At 42.3% G+C, this 25,922-nt stretch overlaps 1 protein-coding gene and 1 pseudogene across 2 annotated transcripts; both read right to left on the bottom strand.

Moving 5' to 3' along the window:
• Positions 1-285: 285 nt before the first annotated feature.
• LOC146567055 (uncharacterized) lies at positions 286-8,301 on the bottom strand (annotated as a pseudogene).
• On the bottom strand, positions 7,623-25,071 carry LOC146567056 (uncharacterized). Of its 2 annotated transcripts, none has more exons than XM_085286605.1 (4): positions 24,963-25,071; positions 14,173-14,278; positions 12,177-12,773; positions 7,623-11,848 (listed from the first exon to the last, which is right to left on the bottom strand). In XM_085286605.1, exons 2-4 carry the CDS (start codon positions 14,188-14,190, stop codon positions 11,159-11,161), a joined length of 1,305 nt encoding a protein of 434 aa, XP_085142731.1. In that variant the 5' UTR covers positions 14,191-14,278; positions 24,963-25,071; the 3' UTR covers positions 7,623-11,158. The 2 variants fall into 2 exon arrangements, with proteins under 2 accessions (XP_085142731.1, XP_085142730.1); XM_085286604.1 differs by having other exon boundaries at positions 7,623-11,851.
• Between the last annotated feature and the right edge of the window lie 851 nt (positions 25,072-25,922).

The raw sequence follows: 25,922 nt of genomic DNA on the forward strand, positions 1-25,922 counted from the left end.
GCCACGCTGGTTCTTGCACAGCTTGCCGCAGATACATGTCTTACTCGTAGTCCTTTCCATTGCATTAGTCGTTAACCTTAAGTCCGTCCGATTGGAGACCTCATCCTCCCCCCCTCTCGGGGTCTCCTGGGGGTATCTTTCTTTAGGGCTTTCCATAGCTTTTTGGGTGCTTTCTCGCGAAAACTGCAGACCGGGATGCTAGCCCACCCTGCCCCTGGAGCCGTCTTTCCGAGCTGTCATCTGTCTCTCCAGTCGTCACCAAACTTTCTTGGTTGTCACCTAGACTCTTCCTAGGCATCACTGGCTCAGCCAGAGTTTAACTATAAAGACACATCTCCTGGATGCACTGGTATGCATCTTCAGTGATGTATCCTAGGGTCATCAGGTGTTTCGGGTCTCACAACATCATACACCCTCGCCCAGGCGACCCAGCCGGGGGTGATCAGGCCCCGACTTGCGTACCAGTAGCTACCCACGGATCAGCCCTCTTAATCCACAGCCACCTTGTGGCTTTCTCTGCCGCTTCACTCACAGCCTGGATGGCCCTCTTCTTGGCTGCCCCAGCCACGCCCAGCCGGCCTAGGACTTTGCAGAGTGATCGTCCTGCAAAGCCCCTACAACCCACTTCTATGGGCTCATAGAAAGTCTTCCAGCCCCTTCCCCTGCACTCTTGCACTAGTTCCTGGTACTTTCCTCGTTTCCTTTCATTAGCCTCCTCAATCCGCTCTTCCCAGGGCACTGTGAGTTCCAGCATGATCAGCATGATTTGAGGCCTCAGAAATAATTATCAAGTCTGGCCGGAGTGATGTTTTCGCAATGTTCTGAGGGAACTTTAGTTGTTTACCCAGGTCAGCCTGTAGCTGCCAATCAGAGGCTGTGTTGAGAAGGCCAGTTGTCAAATGTGGGCGCACCTGGGGTTTCTCTCCAGCCTTAATAAAAGAGATTGCCTTCCTCGGAGCATGATGATGCTTGCTGGTGCTGATTGCTGAGGCAATCTTTTCAGCAACTACTCTGAGCACCTGGTCGTGCCGCCAACGATACCGACCATCGGCCAGGGCCCTTGGGCAGCTGCTAAGGAGGTGTTCTAGGGTCCCTCTTCCAGAGCACAGGGGACAGGCAGGTGTCTCGCGCTTTCCCCACAGATGGAGGTTTGCTGGGCTTGGCAGAGTGTCGTATACTGCCTGCACTAGGAATCGGATCCGGTGGAAGTCTGCCTGCATGATGTTTGCCCAGGTGACCTTGCGCTGCAAGGTGCCCTCCCACCTTGTCCATGCTCCCTGCCGCTCAAGGCCTACAGCTCTGCTTACTCGCTCCTCCTCCACACCTGCTCGGACCTCTTCCTGGAGTAGCTGGTGTCTCTCCTTTCCCTGTGCCCTGCTGACCTGGGCCTTTGGGACGTACCCCAAGCCTGCTCCCCCTGTTGCTAAGACCCCCATTAGTGTTTTCTGCCTTAGGCGTGACTCCGCCACCTCAACTGCCTTCTCAGCCTTCCACTTTCTTCCTGTCCTTACCTCAATGCCTGCTGATGCCACCTTGCAGTCTTTAGAATCTCTGTACTGTAGGGCTTCTCGTGTGCGAGCCACCTTGAACTCTTCTGTGAGACCACTGAAGGGTAACTGCACGCTGTTGCTTGTCCCATACAAGGCAGCGCTGGTGAGACTGCGGGGAAGTCCCAGCCACTTACGAAGAAAGCCACTGATCTTTCTTTCAAGGGATTCCACAGTAGTTATTGGAACTGTATAGACAAGCAAGGGCCACAGGATTCGGGGCAGGATGGAATGCTGGTAGATCCAGGCTTTAAATCTTCCAGGCAAGCCGGACTTATCCACCTTAATAAGCCACGCTCCCAGCTCCTCATTTGCCTTCTGAATAGCAGTAGAGTCTTTCAGGCTGGAGTCAAAGCGTTTCCCCAAGCTCTTAACTGGTTGTTCCGTTATGGATGGAATAATGGTTCCTGAAATTGAGAACCGGAACTTGTCCGTCACCTTGCCCTTCTTCAGTACCATCGATCTTGACTTGGAAGGTTTAAAACTCATCCTTGCCCATGAGATGAGTCTCTCAAGACCTTGCAAGATCCACCTACACCCGGGAACTGATGATGTTGTAATGGTGAGGTCATCCATATAGGCTCTGATAGGGGGCTGACGAACACCTGACCTTGTTAACGGCCCTCTGCACTCCACCTCCGCAGCCTTTACCACCATGTTCATTGCCAGGGCAAAGAGCGTAACTGAGATGGTACAGCCTGTTATTATACCTTTTTGGAGTCGGTGCCAGTCTGAAGTAACTGCCCTAGAAGTGACCCTAAGCCTGAAATTGGCGTAATAGTCCAGGATTAGGTCCTTGATCTTGCTGGGGACATGGTGGAGGTGCAAAGCATGCTCAACCAGTTTGTGTGGGATCGACCCATACGCATTAGTTAGGTCCAGCCACAATACAGCTAGGTCGCCTCTCTTCTCATGTGCTTCTCTTATAAGGTGTGTAACTACACCTTATAAGAGGTGTAGTTCAAATGCAATTCAAATGCAATTCAAAATGTAATTCAAATGCAGCTGAGAACAGGTGAGTCTTCAACCTGGATTTAAATAAACTGAGTGTTTCAGCTGATCTGAGGTTTCTGGGAGTTTGTTCCAGATATATGGAGCATAAAATCTGAATGCAGCTTCTCCGTGTCTGGTTCTGACTCTGGGAACTGATAAAAAAAACGGATTCAGGTGACCTGAGGGATCTGGAAGGTTCATACTGGGTCAGGAGGTCACTGATGTATCTTGGTCCTAAACCATTCAGAGCTTTATAGACCAGCATCAGAACTTCAAAGTCTATCCTCTGACGGACAGGCAGCCAGAGTAAAGACCTCAGAGCTGGACTGGTGTGGTCCACTTGTTTGGTCTTAGTGAGGACTCGAGCAGCAGAGTTCTGAATGAGCTGCAGTTGTCTGACTGATTTTTTTAGGTAGACCTGTAAAGATGCTGTTACAATAATCAAGCCTACTAAAAATGAATGCATGGACTAGTTTTTCCAGGTCCTGTTGAGACATCATAACAGTACTTACTTTTAAACGTTTACACTTTGGCTGCTCCGCTTCCACCGTTTTTTTCGGCAAAATTATCCACACCCACCGCCGTGCTATGCAATCTGGGATATGTTGGGCCACGAAGTCTACACCGACACATCCTTAGAATTCAGGGAAATGAAGGACACATTTGAGGGCCGCATTTCGAGCAGCCTTCGAATTGGGACAGCCTTCGTCGCGTTGCTGTGACGTAATCGGCCTTAAAACGCGGCCTTTAAGGCTGCAGACCCTGAATTGGGATACAGACCAGGAGTGACATGTTTAGCCACATGTTCTCCTTAAGTTGCTGGTTGTCTGAGTGGTGTCCAAGAAACGATGTGGACTTCATAGATAATTGGCAAATCTTCTGGAGGAAACCTGGTCTTGTTAGGAGAGACGGCATCCATCCCACTTTGGATGGAGCAGCTCTCATTTCTAGAAATATGGACACATTTATTAAACCCCCTAAAATATGACTATCCAGAGCTGGGACCAGGAAGCAGAGTTGCAGTCTTACACGCCTCTCTGCAGCTTCTCTCCTCCTGAAACGACAGCTTCAACACATAATCTGTTATTAGACTATTAAATATTTCACTTTAATGTTGCAACTACGCACTCACTTCTGTCTTTAAACAAAATAATATTTTCCAGTTACAGAAATTATGAAATCCAAACTAAAGTGTTACTGTTGCTATATGCATTTACTATAAATAATCGATGATGGTGCTGACATGAAGGAAGAGAAAGTTACAGGTTGCATCCTTTGAGTTTGTCTCTGTGCCTTTGGGCGATTTTTATGACAGATGTTTCTGTTCAATTCTTAAATCAACTTTTCAAAACACAAACACTATTTTAAAGCTTTTAAAGAGTAAAATATTAATGATAATTATAATAACAGTAATAAAAACAAAAGCTCTCAGATCCATCAAACCAAGCAGCAGAGAGAACAACAAGTGAAGATAAAACTTTAACCTTGTAGACTTCATTATGTTCCAGCTGCTCTACAGACGCTGTGACCTCGAACTTAAGCAGGTCGTAAAGTATGTGCTGCTCAATAACTTCATAATTACACCCTGTGTAATTATGAAGTTATGAATTATGAAGAGCAAAGATATCCTCTAAATCAGCGTAGCACATGTGCAGCTGCTGGGATTCACTTAAGCATTCGGCTCGTCGCTGTTGCAGGTTTTTCTCTCGCTGTTCTGGCTCACAGCGCTGCAAGCACAAAAATAAATATCCCCAAAGGTGTGAAAGGGAGCTAATTAGTAAGAGTATTGTTACTCTCCCCAGGAGTAGTCCAGCAGTAGAAATCAGTCCAATGACAAGGTGTGTAACATCTAGCAGGGTGACAGAAAAACCCAGGGTAACTTCTAAGGACCTCAACGTCTCTCTCACATTGCGTTTTTTAAACATGTTTCCATTTGTCACTTCAGTCTTTACTCTGAAATACAGGAAGAGAAATCATGGCTGAAACAACTTCTCATGAAACCAGGGGTGTGGTCCAACAGTCAGTTTTGGTGAGGAACAGGGGCGTCACTAGGTTTTAAGGACAGGGGGGGCTTAACCCCCAAGAGATGTACACGACATGAACGAACGTAGTGAATGAGCACAAAATTTCACAAACAGAAAACAAAGACTGAGAAATTGTTTTCCTACTTTTTTGGACAGATTAAACATCCTAGGCCACCAATAGATCTATTGTTTTATTTCAGTCTGCTTTATAATACAGTACAACAAAAAAACAGAGGAAATGTGTTTGCCGCATCAATAACAAGAAAAAAAACTGAAAATAAAAAAGTACATTTTTCTGGCTGCAATCACCAGTTACTTGGTGGGTGGAAGCATCAAAGAATGACGTCTGTTTTTAAGAGTGGCAAATCGGTCAATCACTCTGTTGTGACTCAGATGCTGAATCGTGTCTTTTTCAATAGACATGACTGCAAGACTGTGAAGTCTTTTCTGACCCATTGTTTGACGCAGCCAGGAGTGCAGCCGACGCAGTGCACTAAAGGACCGTTCGCACGAGCAGCTGCTGACAGGCACTGTTAGGGCAACTTGGATGGTTGCCTTCAGAGAGGGAAACATGTCTGAATCAAGGAGGTTGTACACAGACAACATATTTTTGGGTGGACATCCAGCCTCTGTTTTCCGGGTAAGAAAGTTTCTGGCCACCAGAACCTCCTCTTTTTTCAGGTCAAGTCTGTAGTGCTTTGCAAGTTCATTCAAGTGTGGTTCACTCAAGAAGTTCTCAGATTCAGGACTACATGCCTGGACACCTTTTAGCAGCCCTGCATCTACACTGCAAAATCTTTGATCAAGCTCGCCAACCATCCGATCCACACAAGGGAAAAGTAACTCTCTTTTCAATGTGTCTGAGTTGTTCAATTCAGTGCGTGAACCCACAGTTGCCTCCAGGACAAAATCCTCCATTTTCCTCTGTTTGTGCCTTGTCTTGGCACCTGGTTCAGGGATACTGTGGGTGTTACACAGGGCCTTGGTTTTCTCATACAGCTCTGTAGCAAATGCATCTGAGTGTTTTCCCTTAATTGTGTCACACACAGCTTGTTTGCAGATAAACGCTTCTGCCAGGTCTAAAGTCTCTTTCTGCAGGAATTTGTGGAGTCCTTCGGTTACAGACAGAATCGACTAAAACATCAGTAGTGCATAGACTGCTGAGAACTTGTAGAGCTTTGCTCTGAGACCAACAGCTATGGGGGATCCAATTGCAGATAGGCACTCCAAAATGGCAGGCAATGTCTCAAGAACTGCACTGATTGATCGCAACTGACATGCCCAGCGAGTGTTTGAAAGTTGCACAAGCTCAGTTTTTGTCAATCCAAGCTTTGCCTGAGTCTCCATGAACTTATGATGATTGACTAGGGAGGTGCTGAAGAAAGAATACACACACTCCAACAAGCTGAAAAGCTCCACAGCCTCTGGGACAGCCTTGCAAGTATTGCACAAAACCAGGTTGAGTTGATGAGCATAACAATGCACATAGATAGCCTCAGGATGAAGCCTTCTAAAATGTGCTTGTACACCTCCAATCATGTCATTCTGGGATGTTGGTGAGATATACTGTGCATTTGATGGGGGATTATGTTTTTGAAGAAAAGCATCAAACTCCTTCAAAAGCTCCATGCACGCAAGAAAATTCCCTCTGTTTGGGCTGTCTTCACCTTCATCATGGCCACGAAAAGGGAGTCCCTGTCTCCCTAACATAGAGGTGACTGCAACAATTCGTCTGAGATACTCTCTTCTTTCGACTATCTCACTCACATTTGCAGTTGCTATCACCTGTGCAACGTTTCCCTGTTTGCTAGTTCCCTGGTAGCTTTTCCATGTAACAACACTGTCCTTATGTGTTTGTGCCATCTCATGCTTGCCAAAGATGACTAAAGCTTTCTTCCAGTTCTTGCAACCGCTACTGACCAAACTATCATGTTTGATGTTTTTGCCAAACACTCTACATGGGAAGCAGAAAGCTGCATTCTGGTTGACTGAATATTCTAACCAGTTGTGCTTTTCAAACCAGCTGTGGTTAAATGCCCGCTTCTGTGTACCAAAAGTATCAGCTGGATAGCTCTTCAGCTTCACCTGTCTGGGCCCTGTGTCTTTGTCACCTAAATCAAACCCTGTAGTAGAATGAGTTGCTGCAGCTGCTTCATCATTTTCCCTCTCTTGGCCTGTTTGCTCTCCTCTCTCTGTAATAACTTGATCTTCCTCTGCCTCTCGATCCATTTGCTGCAGCTCCTCTGTCTCTCCTTGCTCTCTCTGACTTGAACTTGCCTGTTGACCTTTTTCTCCCTCAGCCTCCCCTTCTGCCTCACCCTTCAAGATACATTAAAACATACTGAATTGTAATGTAAATTGCTAATATCATGACTTCTGCTCCCGCTCCACAGTAATTTGTTGCTCCCAAATATTTTGAAGTTACAAACATTATATTTTGAGCACGCATGTGACTAAAATGGTTGCAATTTAAAGCCCTGAAAAATATTACTAAATTACTTGAATTGAAGTAATATTAAAATAGAACCCTCAAAAATATGTGAGTCAGGCTAATTTGACTTATATATATCTCTCTCTCTTTGCTCTCTCCACTTTCTAACCTTGACTCTCCTAAATAAAAGCTCAAGTTAAACAGGTCTTATATGTTGTACCGTGACTGAAATGTTTCATATTTCATATCCATATTGAGTCCCATAAAATTCTAATCAGACTGTCTGCATCACAAATGACTCCATCCTTTGACTCACCTCTCCAGCAGACGTCTCTCCCCTCTGCCTCTCTGTGCTCCTCTGCCCTGACTCCTACAGGTTAATGGGGATGGAGTGATTATTATTATTTCCACTGATGATAACCATACCACAGCTCGATTTTTCAGAGCTAAAACTGAAGGAAATTGCCTTCCCGGGTTTCCTCCGTGGCGTGAGCGATAAGCAGAGTTCTGTCCTTTCCTTCTAAGATTCCTAATTATTTAAAGTAACACTCAGGTATGCCATTCAGCTGGGTTAGTTACGACGTCGGGAGCAGCTTGGGAGAACAAGGAAACACAGACTGCTTCAGGTTGTCTTCCCAAATCGACTCAAAGGTTTATTTGATACACAGCAGTTTATATAGATGAAAAAAGGTTCGTGTGTCAGCTTTCCCAGTTCAAACCGGTACAGACCAAATAAGGAAACGTCTTCCTGCCTTGTGAACAAAGAAGTATCCTGTGTGTAGTTTATCAGCTCAGCTACAATTTATGATCATCCCAGCAAAATACACTCCTAGACATAAAATACAGAGTTCTTTCATTAGTGAATTCTGAAACAAACCACCTAGCCTTTAACGAGCCTTTTCCAGGAGATAAAGAAAAAGGGAGGATGGGAGTAAGGAAGTGGTCTCATCTCTGTGGTGTTTTCGACCTTGGGGTACCAGCTTGTGAGTCCTACACATTAATTCTTGGGTCACAGAGAAAGAGAAAAACAACTAGTAGTTGGGCCTTATTGAGTAACAGTTTTCCTGTATAAAACAATATCCTGTAAATGCTACTATGGTATCAAAATACCTAACAAAAACGAGTGACAGAAATTAACATTATGCTAAGAATTTAACTTAGTGTGCTAGCCAGGTTTTTATTTATCAAAATGGGGAGCACCTGGTTCATTATTTACATGGGACTCCGCTGTTAGCTGGAGCTAACTAATTGTTACTACCAGCCAGTGATGAAGACTTACTTTCTTGAAAAACTTGCGTATATCCATGATTTCTTGCCGTTTGCCACATGTACGCTAGTGTGTCCGCAGGTGTATACGAGCGGAGTGTAAAGTAGCAGTGAAAACGAGGACTGGATTTTCAGTCATGTGGATGTCCCCTGTGAACAACTGGAACGGATTGGATAACGAAGCACTGACGCTACCTTAACAATGTAAAGCGAAAGGGACCAACCGAGTTATGATCATATTTGTGTGAATAGCGACAGGTTTATATTATTATTTCTTTAGACTCATATTCCTGCATCTTTATATTGAATTTGTCTGCAAGTTCTGTAAAAAAACAAAAATCGAATAAGTTTAAAAAAAAAACAAAAAAACCCCGCCAAATTATTTAGGGGGGCTTAAGAATATTTTAGGGAGGCTTCAGCACCCCTAAAATAGGCCTAACGACGCCACTGGTGAGGAAGGTTCCTAACTGAGAGAAGTGACCCAGAAGTATCTGTGTAGCAGCCACAATGAATCAAGATCATGAGCTTTATTAACTGATCCAAGTCTCTTCTTTCATCTTCTGTATTATTCAGTTTGCATTGGTAATGCCCATTATTGTAATGCTTTTTTACGATGAGCAAAACTTTCTTTTACTTTGGGTTAGCTGGGATAAGTGATGGATGGAGGGAATTTTACTTCAGCCACAGAAATCCTAAACAGGAAGGAGGAGCAGAGTTACAGTGGATCACTATCCAGCAGGGAAACAAGATTTATTTCAATTTCTTGGCAAAGAGTGAGATTTACGCAGTGGGCAAATTAGAGAGATGACACCATCAGATCCCGAGCCCTCCATGTGTTAATCAAGACACTGCTGCTGTGCTACATCCATAAATAATGAATAAATTAGGAGCTAAAGCTAAAAGGACAGTTTATTTGTACCATCTTCATGTCAACACATTCAAGAACATCACAGATGAAAGAAACATTAAAAACTTCCACACTACACAAAGCTAGAAAAATAGTTTCTTCCTATATGTAGAAAAAACAGAAACATCGAACACCTCCAAGACTCTCTTTGAAAGAACTAAAAACCTTTATTCTCATGGTCCAATCATGAGTGAACTCCCCGATGAAGCCTTGTGTGCTAAAACATGTCAGAGTTTGAAAGGTTAAACATGAGTTTCCAAAACGTTTTGCTGGAGAACAATGAACTATTTGACTGAGTTTCAATTATTTACAGACGAGCAAAACCAGGGGTCCGTTCTTCGTACCTCGCTAAGTAAGTTAGCTGGATTTGATTGTTGACGATTTCACGTGATCCTGGATCGTTCGGTTCCCCGAAGCTCATCCGGGACTTGCTGTCATAGCAGCAGGGCCGTAAGCATAAACCTGCTCGGGAGCAGGTTTACTTTATGTAAACAGGATTAGATCGCGGCCATGCAGGTATGTCCGCTTCATTTATACGAAAGCAACAGCGATATTCCACCACTGTTTCACCATAAATAAATAACATCAATGTAACTAAAGACAATGCAGCACTTGATCCTTTTATTGATTTCACACAGATACATACAGGTCATTTCCTAAAAAAGGGAAATGTACTATTAACATTCTATTACGTGTATGTGATTATTACAGATGTAATTCATATTTCACAGTAGTAATTGTAAATCACTCCGTGTAATCAAGATGAGAGACCACGGCTATAAAAGCGAAGGTGGATTTGGGAAGCCTGTCGCAGCCATGTCCTGTCCGTATACGCAACCAACCCATTGAGGAAGGTGCAAGATTGATAAGGAGAGTCCTCAGAATTCAGCGTATATTGCGGGACAGACAGGATCCTTCAGCTCAGCGTGACACTGTGCTCATTGAGAGATATCGATATTCCCGTGAGGGTATTATTTACCTAACCAACTTGTTGACAAGGGGGTGCAGGACCACCACCTGTCTTTTTTTTGCTCTGCCCTTTTCTTGGTTGCTGTTATGAACAAACTAACAGACTATTACAGGGTCTCTTTCCAAGAGACGAAAAGCAATATAAGAGATAAATATTACCATTCTGTAGAATACTCCTGTATTTCACTTTTATTTGTTCCCATGTTCTAGTGGGTCCTGTTGTGGCTCTAATGTGTAAGGGGATATAATATAACATATTATAATACAATATAATGCCATATAATATTGGATAATATAGTGTCATATGATAGATCTACCCTACCGCCTACTGGTGTTGGCCGGAGGGGCCGATGGCGCGATATGGCAGCCTGGCTTCTGTCAGTCTGCCCCAGGGCAGCTGTGGCTACAACCGTAGCTGCTCCACCAGTGTGTGAATGTGAGAGTGACTGAATAGTGGCATTGTAAAGCGCTTTGGGTGCCTTGGAAAGCGCTATATAAATCCAATCTATTATTATTATTATTATTAAATCACCTACGAGTTTAATTTGTCAGCAACCTTCTGCCAGCCCTCTCTCCTTGCTTTTGCAGCCTTTGCAGTGTTCCCTTGCGTTTTAATTAAACTCTGAAACTCCTGAAATCCCTCAATCAAGAGTTCTTGCTCTGCTGCCGAACAATACTGAGCGCGCTCCTTCGACATTTTCGCTGACCAATCAGGGGGTTGCCGATCAATGTTTCTACTATCGATGCGTAGCCCCTTTTACGACACCCAGTGATGTCACATTACTGCGTCCAGCTGTACTAATCGTCAACGGCAGGTGTGTTCGGGGAACCGGATTAGCGAGCTCACGGTTAGCGCGATGGTTTGGTCTTGGATGTGTCATTTGATCTTGGATGTAGTGAGCGACGTACGAAGAACGGGCCCCTGGACAGAGAAAAAAGGACAAAACTGACTCAGTAAAACGACAGAAAATAAGATCTCATGTAAATCTGTATTATGTAGAAGTTCAGCCCAGCAACCAGTTCAGTTCAACACAAGTTCAAATGATTCTATCTGAACTCTGTGGAGCCTGATCTCAAGCTTTTTGAGTCTGACACTGAAACCAGAGGATCTTTCTGTCTCTTCAGATTCACTGTGATCCAGTGATGGGAGTGATTTCAGCCCTGAGTGATCACGCTGATGTTTGCACAGAGCAGACAATGAGGTGAATGTTTGGGCACATTGGTAACAGTGAAACAGTTTATTAGTAACGTGGGATCGTTTGTGTTTGGAGTATGAACTGAGATTCCTGAAGCTCTTGTCACACTGGTCACAGCTGTAGTTTCCTTCCATGTGTGTACGTTCATGATTGTTACGACCATTTGACTGTGAGAAGCTTTTGTCACAGTGTCTGCACTTGTATGGTTTCTCTCCTGTGTGGACTCGTTTGTGTGATTTAAGCTCCCATGCAGTGGTGAAGGATGACCCACACTGATCACAGAGGTGCTTTTTAACCCCACTGTGAATCAGTTCATGTTGTTTTAACTCAGTTGATGTGGGGAAGCTACTCCCACATTCTTTGCAGTATTGCAGTTTGTCTCCAGTGTGTCTACGTTGATGTCTTTTTAGGGTGGCTTGCTGACTGAAAGTTTTTCCACAAAGGTCACAACGAAAATCTTTCCCACCACCACAGTGATGACAGGGTTGAGAACTGGATCCATCTGTGTCGCTCTGCTTCTAAACAAAGACACAAAGACAGTGTAAGTCAGTCCTTCAACACTTTTATCCTGAACGTCGCCTGAAATAAAGAGCATCTCTGCAGACGTCCAATTACATTTGACTGTTTCAGTTAACACACTCAGTTTACTGGGCTGCAATAACTACAATACTACCACCATAATACTACAGTAATACTAAAATCATAACTGACATGAAAATCTGAATAATCACTCAGAGCTGCTTTTCCATGCAGTAGAATTGCTAACATGCTAACACAGTTTAATGAGCAGAGTTGTTCCAAACAGTCAGGCTAAAATGACAAGATAACAATATAAATACATACCTCACAGTAACTGCACTTGTAGAGTCTCTTTCTGGTGTGGATCTGTTGGTGTCGTCTCAGGTAATGTGGAGCTTTAAAAGTCTTCTCACACAGGTCACATTTATAACGTCTCTCCTCAGTGTGGATAAACATGTGTTGTTGTAACTGTGAGCCTGTTGTAAACTCTTTGCCACACTGTTCACAGCAGTACACATCATGTCTGGTGTGAATGCGTATGTGTGTATTTCGGGTCTCTATGTGGCTGAAAGTTTTTCCACAGATGTCACAGCTGTATGCCTTAATTCCAGAGTGGGTAACTAGATGCCTCTGTAAGTGGCTACTGTGAGTAAAAGCTCTGCCACACTGATCACAGCTGTACGCTTTAACTCCACTGTGGATGAGATGGTGTTGTTTTAGGGATTCCTTCCAGGAAAAAGACTTTCCACACAAGTCACAGCTGAACGGTCTCTCTCCAGTGTGGATGAGCTGATGCTGTTTTAGATTACCCTTCTCAGTAAAACCCATCCCACACTCGTCACAGGTGTGTTTTTTCTCTCCCTTTCTTCTGTGAGGTTTGTCGGCCTCCTGAGAGCGCTGACTTCTCGCTCCATGTTGGTCCTGCAGTGACAGAGATACAAACAGAGGCAGTGAGTGAAATGCAGTCGTGGAACAAACTCAACCTTCAAACTCCCTCCATTAACACTAGTTTTAAACCTGAAGGTGGAGTGTGGCACCAAACACCTTAAAGGTCTCTTATCCCCACCTGCTGGTAGTTCTAACACATTACATCCAACCTGCTGTTAAAAATAATTCATGACTGTTCAAACACTAAAATCATGCCCATCCCTCCTGATTGCACGCGCACATGCACACACACTTTTATATTATTTTATAATTTATATTATAGTGTAGTTTCCTATTACATATTTCTTTAATTTTTATAGATTTATACATAATTATTCAGTGATATTAAATCGTATTTTTGTTTATTTAAAAAGAACCCCATTAGCTTCCACAACAGATGTTGCTCATCTTCCGTCAAATACTATCACATAAAATATTATACAATAAAGTGGATTCAAGATATCCGCATAATTTGGCTCTTACATCCACAGTGAGGTTTCACAATTGTTAAAATATAAGCAATCAATAATAATAATAATAATAATAATAATAATAATAATAATATCAATAACATTCAGGCACATTACACAAATTTCAAAAACAAATCATCTCTTACAATATTTACAACAACTAAAAGCTCTGTGAATCGGCTTTTAAGTATGGAAGCCCGTTTCCGCCACTAAATAAAAACAAAACAGCTAGTATCCATAAGTTGAAATTTTGAGAAATATAACTCGAAACTTCGAGTTAGCTCTGCCAATCAAAAATATAGGTGAATGAGGTCGCTTTCTTGTTACCTGGAAGCACATGGCAGAGGAACGTGCACTCAAAAACGGATCCCAACAAATTGGCGCTTTCGCGAGTACGTTTGCTGATAGTAACACCATGTGATTCAGCTAATAACACAGGGATTTCATCATTTGTGAAGCCAGGCTGAAAACACTCAGCAATCTGTGCATTCACGACTGGATGTACTACCGTTAGCTTAGTTGTAGCATTTGTAGCTGAGGGCTTCAGCTTCCGGGTAACGAGGAAATGACGTCATTCACATAGATTACTGATTGGCAGCGCTAACTCGAAATTTAACAGTGTAAATGCAAATTGCTTGCTGAGAGTTTAACCAAAAGGATTTTCCAGAGGAAATTGGCTGACATTTGCTCCAAGGCATTTGTATTTGCACTGTTACATTTTTATATAACTTTAATACACATAAAAAACAGCTGCTTGTTTAAGTAAAAATACATTGATGGGTTTTTTTGCACTAATAAAGTTGTGCAGTTGTAAAGTATTTTGTCTAGTGTCAATTATATCGTCAGTTGTATTGTTATCGCAAATTTTCAAATGTATATCGTGATAAATATTTTTGGTCATATCGCCCTGCTCTGTCTGTCACCTTCTGTGTTGAGCTCATTGTTTCCTCTGTAGTGGCTGAGCTGAGTCCAAGTAGCTGAAAATGTTCCTCTGCTGCTCCGTCAGACTCTTCTCCTCCTGCTGATCAGCTGGGACACAAAACAGATCTTTGTTAGGCTCCACACTGCACTGAAGAGTCAAAGTGTCTCATATGTTCATCTGACAAAAAAACAAATTTTTGCTTCCCGAGGTGGGCAAACAGACACAAAAGGTTTGAGCACCGATACCAAATTTAGCAGTATGCAGACCAGTAGCAGGAGAGACTGAGGCCTGTTATTGGAATCAAATGCCCAGTGAGCCGACACAACGATTTGCACAAGACAAAGACAGCTGTGTTTTATCCTGGAATACATTTATTTTACATTTTCTTGAAATGTTTTTCATTGTAGCACTTTTACCTCACACTAGGAGTGCAACGATACACAAAATTCACAGTTCAGTCGGTTCGATACTTTGGTGTCACGGTTCAATATTTTTTTAGAGACAAAAATTTTCATGCCTTTTTAATTTGTCATTTATTAAAATTATAAATATATATTTTAACTCAAAAGTACAGTTTTTAAATTTAATGTTGCTGAAACAACAAAAAATAAATAAATAAATCTGATTGAGGAATCACTCATCTTTGGAAAGAGAGTTTTTATTACAGAGAAATGGCTCTTTCCAAAATAAAAGCTATACTATACTCTTCTTCTGGCTATATTCTCAGCAGCATATTAAACATATCAGGTCCCTATAAGGAGAATCATGTGCTAACAGCTGTCTAAATCACTCTGTAAAGTTTGTGGCATGCGTGCTTGTTGTTTTTGTCTGCTTCCACTTGTCTTTGCACTAGGATGATGTCGGCATAAATGTGCAGTCATATTCGTTGTGTTCCCACTAGTGCTGTCAGCGTTAATCTCGTTAAAATGACGTTAACGCCACAAATCTCCCTTAACGAGTTACCATGGATCGCCCCGTGCGTGGGGCTGGACGGCGTCAACACATTAACAAGCTAACTGCGCTAACACACTAGTTCCCACCAATTGAGCATTCCGTGGCACAGCCGACATACTGTTTTACTTTTGTCCATGACGCGCTTACCATCAGGGTCATGCTTCACATGAAAATCAAGACAGTTCCAAACACCAGATCTGAATGAGGGTGGGGGAGCTTCAATTTCGGGTAGCATTGAGGCAGTTGCCATGTTGCAACGAGCTTAGCTTCTGTCTTGCTAGCTTGCGCTACGCTCAGTGGATCTGCACTCGACAGTGCAGCCTAGGCGTAGTAGTCGAACGCAGATGCACTGAGCGCTCAACACTAGGGATGGGTATCGTTTAGGTTTTATCCGATACCGGTGCCAAACCGGTACTTTTGAAACCGTGCCGGTGCTTAAACGGTGCTCAAACCGGTGCTTAAAGAATGGAGAACACAAAATTGGTCCAAAAACCTCTCATGTTCAGCTGTTTTTTGTAAAAAGATAACAATTTTAGCCTTTTCTACAGCTATGAGGCATATATGGTATCACTCTTGGCTGGAAGCAGTGCTTAAACAATGAAGGAAAAAAAACAAAAAAACAAAAAACAAAAAAAAAAACAAACACACAAACTTTGTCCAAAAACCTCTCATGTTTAACTGTTTTCCATTTTTTCTTTGGTCATTTTAGCCTTTTTGGCCAGGGTGAAGGGAGTATCTGCCATCAAACAAGAAGACAGCCGCATGTAGCTATGATGATGTTTGCTAGTTCACCTTACATGCATTAATGTAATAACGTGGTTAGCCTACTCAACGTGAATTACACACGAACAACATTAAGCTACTCATGCTGAGAAGAACGGCTGCTGCTGCTGCCATCATCTCGAAATATATATATTCTTCCGTGTAAGATGGTGCCGGTGTGCATGGCTCGCCGTCCACGGTTGTCGGATCCACTTTTGCTCTGCGTGTTTCTATTGTTTTCGTCACTTTTATTGAACAACGCTGACTCTCTATTGACCTACGATCGTGAAGCTCTGTTAAATATTCGATTTGCCACAGAGAATTTGGGAAGGACTAACGCTGATGGACAGGACTTTTTTCTACCTCTGCTACTATCTGGAGTACCGCATCACCTGGATTACACCCCTACCACATCTCATAAGAGGAAGCGCTTTAAACGTCGGGGAAAACGTAGCGGGCTACTCGTGAAACTGAAATCATATTTGGCTCTTTCATCTGGCAGTAACAGATTAGTTTCCGAATGCACTCTGACTGAATTCAGACCTTTGCACTGGCGTTTTGTCTCCTGTCGCTTCCTGGAACCTATTGGCACCTGGCTGGTACCTGTTGTCGGCTTGGCTGAAGAGATTCAGCATTCCCGCCTTCTCTTACCTCATCTTCGCTGCGGTGGAGCGAATTCGCGGAATCTTCGGCAACTGAAACAGGTTCCCTGGATGGCTGTCACCGGTCTGACGGACCCTACCAGGTTTGCCCTTGTAATGAAGTTGATTTACCGTTGTTTTTTTGTCATTGATATTTGATCTATTTGTAGTCGACCAGGTGACAACAACAACGTCGAGAAAACATCTATTTATAGTTGACCATCATTCGGCGCTGGCCACCATCAAAAAGCCATCGATCTGTAGTTGAGCGTTAAATTGCATTGCAACTGAGCGCGTATAAAGTACCGGAGAAAGTAGATTTATTGTTCTTTTGTTATCAATGACTTTTGGTCTAGTGCACCAGCTTTAAAAAATCGTGTCGACATGCAATTTATGTATAGTTGACCGGGAAATTAAAGCAGCGATCACTTGGACTATTCTGCAGCACCCCTATCACATTGGTACATCCCTCCAGGTAACCATTGTCTTGTACAGTAGAGGAGGACATTAGATTTACTCTCAGCGGAATTGACCGGAGAAGGCATCAGTTCATGTACTGCACTGGCCTGCACCACGATTAGTATAAGGTAAGAATGAATGAATTTTTTTCTATTCGTTATTTCCACGGTTGCATTTGAATAACAGCAAAAAAAAGAAAGAAAAAAAAGGAAAAAAAAACTCGTTAATGTACAGTTTCGGACAAAATGTGGGAGCCTGAAACTGTGTCTACTTTCATCTTACAATCTGGCAACAAATAAATTGCACTGCAAACAAAGTCTATCAACAAAGAAAACATTTTCGTTTCATACTTTGCTGTTATAATCCCTTACAAAGCTAGCTTTAACGCGTCGAGGATTCCTTTGTTCTTGCCATCGCCTCGGCGCTTGACCCAGACTTTCGCTCTGTAGTTGCTTTTTAGCATAGTACTACAAAAAAATTAAATCTGTGATATATAATTGATAAACGTAAAGGTAACTGTATAAATGTGTTCAATGACTTTGTTACTTTTAATGATTGGAGAGCACCCGCTTCAATTCGCACTCAATTCAAACTTTACGTTGCACGCTCACCTAACTTGTGTTTGCACCTTTTGTCCACACGTAAACTGCGTTTTCGTTAACTGAAAACTGAGATTTTTAAAGAAGTGTTAAGGTTCAAATATTGATGAAGGAGAGTACAAACAACCATGGTCCAGAAGATCTTGGTCAAAACAATTGATTTTAATGAATACACGCGTGGGAAGACCAGTGCCTGTTCGCAGACAGGAACGGTTCTCCGACTTAATCAAAGCATACACAGATTTTTATAGCATCGGGGTTTGAATTAATGACGCCCCTTCATACGTCACAGACAGAATATATACATACGTCAAATCAAAAGCACAATGACTTTTAACACGGTTTAAAAGAACGTTGTCTTCTATCTCGTCTGGAACACGAGCCCCACATCCTGCCAGACGCTGTTCCTCTTTCTTGCAGAGACAACAAGAAACTGTTCCTCTTTCCAGAGACAAACATGACCAACTTCTCACCTATAAATGAGTCTAACTAATGTGTGTGCGTATATGTGTATGTCACCTCTTGCCTACTAACGCTCACTAACTGTATGTGTGTCTCGCCCTTAAATGCTCTCTCATCTCACCCGTTGCACTTCTGACCTTTCACCAGAACAGAGGCTCATCCTTATGTGTAACTAGACTTGTAGTCAAGACCGCCTAATCCGAGGCCAAGACAAGACCAAGACCAGGGGGGTATCGAGACCAAGACAAGACCAAGACCAGAGGGTATCGAGACCAAGACAAGACCAAGAACAAGTTGAGACGAGACCAAGACCGAGACCGAGTCAAGACGAGACCAAGACCGAGACAAAAAAAGTCTTTAAACTGCAGCCAGATGCTATTCTATGCAGGACACCTTAAACTAGTTTTTTTAATTAAGCAGCAAGGCAGAACAAAGTCGGGCCTGTAACAAGACACAGGGACTAAACCCCAATTCAACCAGACCCAGAACTGATCTGGAATTAAAACAGGACTACAACAGTTCAAAATCAGGGCCCTATTTCAGGAAGCCGGTTTAGAAAACTCAGAGTGAAAAACGATACTCAGGGTTGAGTAACCCCGAACTGTCCAACTCGGAATATTCGGTTTCAGAAAGGCTGATAACAATTAGTTCAATCAACGCGGAGTTGCTTTAACCTCGAGTTAAGCGCGCGCACGAGGATACATAAAGCCCTGATTAGTGGAGCACAGATTAAGCGAGTCACCATGGAGACGGAGGGAAAGAAGGCGCGGTCAACGTACCTTACAGCGCTTGAGGCCGAAATTCTGATGGCAGCATATGCCGATAACATGCAAATTTTGCAGGAAAAAAGTAACACAGCCTCAGCTGCAAAACAAAGGGAGCATGCATGGCAAAACATAGCCGACAGAGTCAATGCGTGAGTGTTAATTTAAACATTGATCTAGGGATTTCCACCCATTTAACACGTTATTTTATTATATTTTATTTTATTTTTTATCTCATACATTTTATTTTGTGATGTGATGTGAGCGCAGGTGCAACCCAACAGGCCCCAAACGTGCCTGGCAGCAAGTAAAAATGAAATATAAAAATATAGTCCAAACAGGTAAGGTGTAATTGTATTATGAGCCATAGTGCTTGGTCTGTTTGTCCGATGTAAATCAATTGCAGTTAGAGGCTACATTAATTTTCTTTCTGTAAGCACTTATTGAAATTATCTGAGCACATTACAAGTACATATTTGATTACTCTGTATGCTCAAATGTGACCCGTTATAGCCAACAGAAAAAAAGCGGAGGCCCGAAAAACAGGTGGGGGTCCTCCACCACCACCACTCACAGAGGCTGAGCAGTTGGCTTCCACATTTGTGATAATGGGAACACCACAAACAAGTACAGGAGACGTTTCAGTGCAACTGTAACATTCCTGACTGCCCGACAGACTGTAGCCTTGGAAACGTGCTCAGCATCACCAATATTATACAGAAAGCTCCCGTTTGCAAAAAACCGAAGTGCAATACAAATAATATGTACAGAACTGAGAGAATGTCCGCGATGTGTCACATGAGCAATATTAGGCCTGAGGATGTTATTCAAATGAATTATAGATTGTGCTGAGAAACGGTGACGTTCACACAGAAAATCATCAGGAAATGATAAAATGTCCAAACGCGCTCTGATCACTCTCTCCCAGCGGAGAGCTCTGCGGAGAATTTGGGCTTCAACATCTACTGGCTCTTCAAGGAAGGAGCACGCCATGTCTGACACTTCCTACAGTCAGGTTTCCGACACAGAGGCGGAGAACGTCAGGGTTAGTTGAAGTAAACCTGCTAGGGGGCAGGTTAGCTTCACGGAGTGTGTCGTCATAGTAACTCACTCAGGATTAATCTAAACTCGCTTTGTGAAACCGATAACCCAGAGTTTTCGTTAACTCAGGGTATACTTACTCAGAGTTTGCACTAAACCGGCTTCCTGAAATAGGGCCCAGGACTACTGAGGACTTAACCAAGACAGAACCAGAATCAGAACTAGATGATAGTAGCACTAAAAATCATCATAGACCTGCACTACACTTATTTTTTAATTCTACCAAAGTACAATATTTAGATTGAGAAAAGTTTATATAATTATTTAGCCTTGTTGTGCAAACAAGCTGCATAACTTAATAAATATAGAATTTGAAAAGTAACAAATGGTATCTAAAAAGAAACACTAGGTACTAGATACATGTTCTGATGAGTTTTGGCAAACAACCATTTGACTAACATGTGTCTCACCTGCTCTTGTTCCATCTCTGTTCTGTCCTCATTCTGCTCTCTCCCTCTCTGTTCCTCTCTCTCCCTCTCTGCTCCTCTCTCTCCCTCTCTGCTCCTCTCTCTCCCTCTCTGCTCCTCTCTCTCCCTCTCTGCTCCTCTCTCTCCCTCTTTGTGCTGACAAGCCAAACACCAACATCATAAAATATACAGTTGAAACCACATATTTATGTACTCTTCAGATAAAAACACAAACACGTTTTTAATTGTAACATCAAATCAGACTAAATGTTTATTTTTTTAGATTGATAAATATAAAAAACATATTTGTTAACTTTAAGAGTAAAGAGAGAAACTATCTGTATTTCTTAATTGCAAATGGCACCAAATTGTATTCAAAATTGAGCCACACTTATGGAGCTCCACAGTTCTTTTCCTGGTGTTTTGGTTGACATCTCTTGATTTTCCCATGTCACAGAAACAGGCTCTGTGTTTTGCCTTATATGCATCCACAGCTGTGCCACCAATTTACTCACATGGACTCTACTAACCTATCAGAAGCTTCTTCAGCTCAGAATCGAATCGTCTGGAGTTTTCTTATTAATTAACAATAAACTTAGTGTATATGTACTCCTAAATTTCATGAAAGTGATTAAAATAGACAGCTCCCTCTTTTTATTCTGACATTTAACTAATTCAAAAGATATTTCAACATTTATTTATCTAAAACAAAAGTTTACTCTAAATTGATGTTTAACAGTAAAAAAAGTTTTTATGTTTTCTCCATAAAGTGTATGTAAATATCTGGTTTCAACTGTGAATATACTGCTGTGTATTGAAATTCCTCGTTTTGCATAGATATACTGAACAACATCCAAAGCACAATATATAAAATAACATCTACCTGAGTTTTTTCTTTGAAAGAAGCTCCTTATGTCCATTGTTGTGTACATCAGTACACAATTGAAACCGATTTAGAGAGTTTGTTTAGCCGTGGAGGGAAACAACTGAAAATATGAAATGTAAGCTAAGACTCTCTAAAAAATCAGCATTGCTGTTCGGCTTTTTATTTATCCATTTGTTGATTCACTCGAAGAGCAAGTAACGCAACCAAGTGATCAGTTTGATATCAATCTTTTGTGATGCACCGTCATATTTACATTATTAGTTCAGTACGAATGATTTGCTCTCCTCTGTCTGCAGCAAACTCGCAGGCAGCAGCTTCTCCCCCCTCGCTCACATGGGTGCTGTGCTCAGTCGCCTAGTGCCTGAGCTCGGATCATACCAAAATTAGGGGGAATTTACGACGGTGCGCTCTGTGCTTCGTGTGTTGTTTTTGTTTTATACAGTTGTCAGTCAGGCATCTAACTAAAAAAATTACACTCCAAAAGACCCCATGCTTCTGAAAAAATGACACGGGCTTAAGCCCAGTAAGCCACCCCCCCTACTCCGCTGATGGTTGACTCCAAATCTTCCGAACACTATGTCGATTTGAGAACGCAAGACCGAAACAGCGAGACCAAGACCAAGACAAAAGTCCGCCGAGACCAAGACGAGACCAAGACCACGTAAAAGTGGTCTCGAGACATCCAACTCTATGTGTAACAACCTAACTGAAACTATATGTACTATATTGAATAAATGTTCTAATCAAGAACCTCTACTAAAAGCTTAATAAAAGAATATAAAAGTATACCAGACAATTTGAATAACCTAGTAATTCAAATAGCCTCGTCTAACCAGCTCCTCAGAATAACTTGTTTCATTTCTGCAAAGCCTGCAACTTCCTGTCAGCCTGCAACTTAGTCTTTCTGAAAGACACACACACTGTTTAAACATCTGAATGCAATATCAATACTGTAAATTATATTATTAATGCAATGGTAATGATGATGATTATTTAACAATAGCAGTAAAATAATTTCCCTGATCTCCACAGAAGCCTGCTAGGGTGGATATTTTCGAAAACTCCGTTTTAGCATTTACGTGTGGACGAGGAAAACGGAGAAAACGCAGCGTCAAAGGTGTGCGCCTATTTTGACGTCACACTGTGCGCCACGTTTTTGTCTTGGTGCCATGAATTCCTACAATGGCAGACTTAGACAAAATACTGTTAATTTTACTATCTTCAGTGTTTAAATGTTTACATATGCACACGCAGTTACTGTCCCTTCACACATAGGACTCGGTTCAGCTTCTATGAGCCGTCTTTGTATCTAGTTTTCCCTCCTTATTGACATTGTGCCCTATTTTTCCTCTTTTTTTCAGAGCTGATTTGGTAACTACCATCCACTTAACAAAAATTAACTTTTTCTAAACAGCCCTCACCACTCCGCAGTCTTCCCCCCAGCCCACTGACAGCGAGCATCATAATGCCCCGCCCAGCTTCCGGCACCTTTCGCCACTCTGGCAGGACACACAAAATGACACAGCTTTGCGATCTCCCCAGCATGCAGAGTCTGATGTCGAGGACTTCCCTATAGATGGTATGCTTTTCAAATTGTTTTAAAGCTGAATCACAATGTCATTGTGCTCTTATCTTCAAAGCACAAATTTATACTCCTGAATGTCATCTTGTTGTGATTTTTTTCTGTAGAGTCCAGAGACTCTGTGAGGCCACTATTACAAGGCAAGTTTGAAAATCTTGGAATTTCAGATTTTACATGGTATAAATGGTAAATGGCCTGTATTTGTACAGCGCTTTAACTAGTCCCTAAGGACCCCAAAGCGCTTTACACATTCAGTCATCCACCCATTCACACACAATTCACACACTGGTGATGGCAGCTACATATACAAATATCAAATATATGTGACAGGCAAAAACTAGCAAACACTTTTAGCAGTTAGAACAACTTATACTTGAATGCAGAATGTTACACCATCATTTATGGATATATTAGTTTTTCGCCTCTCACTGCTTAAGCCATTAATCTTTCTAGAATTGTTCTTTGAAACAGATGCGACCTCACAAAAGATGTTAACTATGCTGTCAGACCGGACCAGAGCAGTTAATGAACTCCGTGAGGAGGTCAGAGCCATCCGCCATCCCTGCTGCAATGAATCGGTAGATGCTGGGGTACTGCCTCTGGATTTGCCCTTGCACAACATTGAGGAGCTAAACAATGCAGAGGCAGCTCTTAGATCACAAGAGGCAAATAAGGCAATGGTAAGTATATAAAGGTTATGTACACTTTGTAACTATAAAGTGTAATAGCTGTCAGATGTGATTTAAATACATAACGACGGCATGTTGATTATACACACAAGCACTTGCATACACATTTAAGACACGAGACACGCTAATTACATCTCTTAAAATGTGTCTATAGGTGAGATGCTTTGCCTTGATTGGAGGGACCACACTGGAGGTGCGAGTCCGCTGTGTAATGGCTTATGCCATTACAAACGAGCCTCGGTACTCAACTGGGCAGGGAAAAAAACCAAGGACCAGACAAAGCAAAAAAGGGCATTTAAAGATACCAAACATGCATCTGCACAGCGCTGTAAGTTTTACCGTTTATTGTAGTTTTATGAGCCTAAAGTGAACAATAAAGGGATCAATTGATCTGCTGGGTGTGTTTCACATTTCCTGTCCAGTTTTTGCTATATTACTTTGTCTTTCTTAATAACAAGACTTTCATGTCCGGTTAATCTGGAGATGGAGTCTTTGGTCTTCAGCTTGTTTAGTCCTCAGGTTGTAGTTTGTACAGCCCGAAGACCCCCATGTTTATTTTGTTTTAAAGGATACACGACACACCATGCTAAGACTTATCACTTTTTCCGCTCATAGCTCTTTGGGAATCAAATGCGGCAGTTTGCAGATTTACGCCTGGTAACTTTCATGTTTATCAGCCTAGGAGTTTACATACTTTCTCCCCGCTGAAGACAGTTAACAAGAGCTTATTCATGTGCTCTAATTCACTTTTTTTGTTTGTGTGTGTATTTTTGTCCTAGATGGCCTGACGCAGCAGTTAGGGGCAAACTCTATGTCCGAGTTTGTCTTTGCACAAGCAGTCCAAAAATGGCTCCGATACGCCCCAGATCGTATGGGTGGCGCAGGACGCACATCATCCATCCGCATCCTGGAGTATGGTCCTGCTATGGGCTGAACCATTTGTTACTGATGGAGGGGGGGGGGGGGGGGACGCTATGCAATATATTCAGTTTTAACATTTATATTCACAGCTGACTGTAACTACGCTCAAACTGTTAATGCTATCTTATTTTAATAAACAACACTTTCATATGCAAAACTGGGGTGGCACTTGGGGTGGCAAGGGATCATTTTAGGGTGGCACTTGCCACCCTTCTAGATCCGCTCCCACAATGCATTGCGGCGTGACGTCAGCTTCAAAGCCCTATACCGATGCTTGAGAGCGCGCGTGTGATGCAAGTATGTGTAGAGTGTTGAGCGCGTGATCAGTGGTGAGAAAAACAAATCACGAAACTTGACCTTTCTATACTCGTGGCTCACTTGCACTTCTAATATATTCGTTTGCACACTTACACACACACAGCTGAGGTTTCCTGTTTTGCTACACTCTGGAGAGCCTCGCCTTTAACGGTCTCCTCTCACAGAGAGCAACAGAAAACTTCATTCAGAAAACTTCGAAAAACTCGAGATTGACTGAACTCAGTTCAAAGTTACCTTGACACTTACCTTTAGATGTTAGAGGTAGCAATGGTCCGCTTGAAGCTGACGCTCCGGTGCGTGTGTGAAAAAGATCAACATACTGCTTCAGAAGCACCGTGTCGAGGCTTGATTCGTTTGGCCAGAGTCACGTGATTAGTGACGTCTGAAGCGTCATTTAGAACGTACTTTTTTACTGAACTTTATTGAACACACAATAAGTATACAACATACAAACACATGAAGTTTAAGAAAGAACAGAACATGAACATACAAAACCAGGGGTAAAAAAAGATAATTATATGAGTACGTGAGTCTCTTTTAAATGTTACCATATAGTGACTGGCTGGGTAACATTTATGAAGAATTTTACATGAGATTTCCTTCACCTTGTTTACAATTAGATATTTATGGGATCATCCAGACGGTCTTCCAGGTGATATCTGGAACATGTCGGTTCCAGTAAGATATTATATATATGGGAGAGACACGATATCTTCTTGGAATAAACTACGTATTCTCTTATTGCTGTTACCAAGTTCCTGTGAAAAGCAGATTTTTCCCACTGCTGACTCAGCTGGATCAGGGAGAGTGACAGAGGTAGATATTGAACTGTCAGTGTTTTTATATAACATTAAAGTACCTGAGGGTATGGCACCAAGCACCATGGAGAATTCCCAAACACTTACGGGAAATTATATAGTGTAAGGAATTCATTGTAAGTAAGTCGTACTCCCTCTTTATTAACCAGCTGAGCCACCAATAGGATCCCATTTTGGACCTAAGTTTCCAGGAAAAGTGATTTGTTTTGAAATAAAATATCTCTGTTGTTCCAGATGAGTTATATGTGTGGTGAGAAGTTGTGTTTATAAATGAGGGTCCACGCTAAGAGGACCTGCTTATGGTTTTTCCATATAAAATTAAAGAGCATGCGGTCGATGTCTTTACTAATTTTCACGACAGCGTGTACCAGTTCCCACGAATATCCAA

The sequence above is a fragment of the Mchenga conophoros genome, linkage group LG9 (assembly GCF_057382185.1).
Source record: "Mchenga conophoros isolate Kocher_MC1m ecotype Shallow Benthic linkage group LG9, M_conophoros_male_GT1.1, whole genome shotgun sequence".
Classification (NCBI taxonomy): domain Eukaryota; kingdom Metazoa; phylum Chordata; class Actinopteri; order Cichliformes; family Cichlidae; genus Mchenga; species Mchenga conophoros.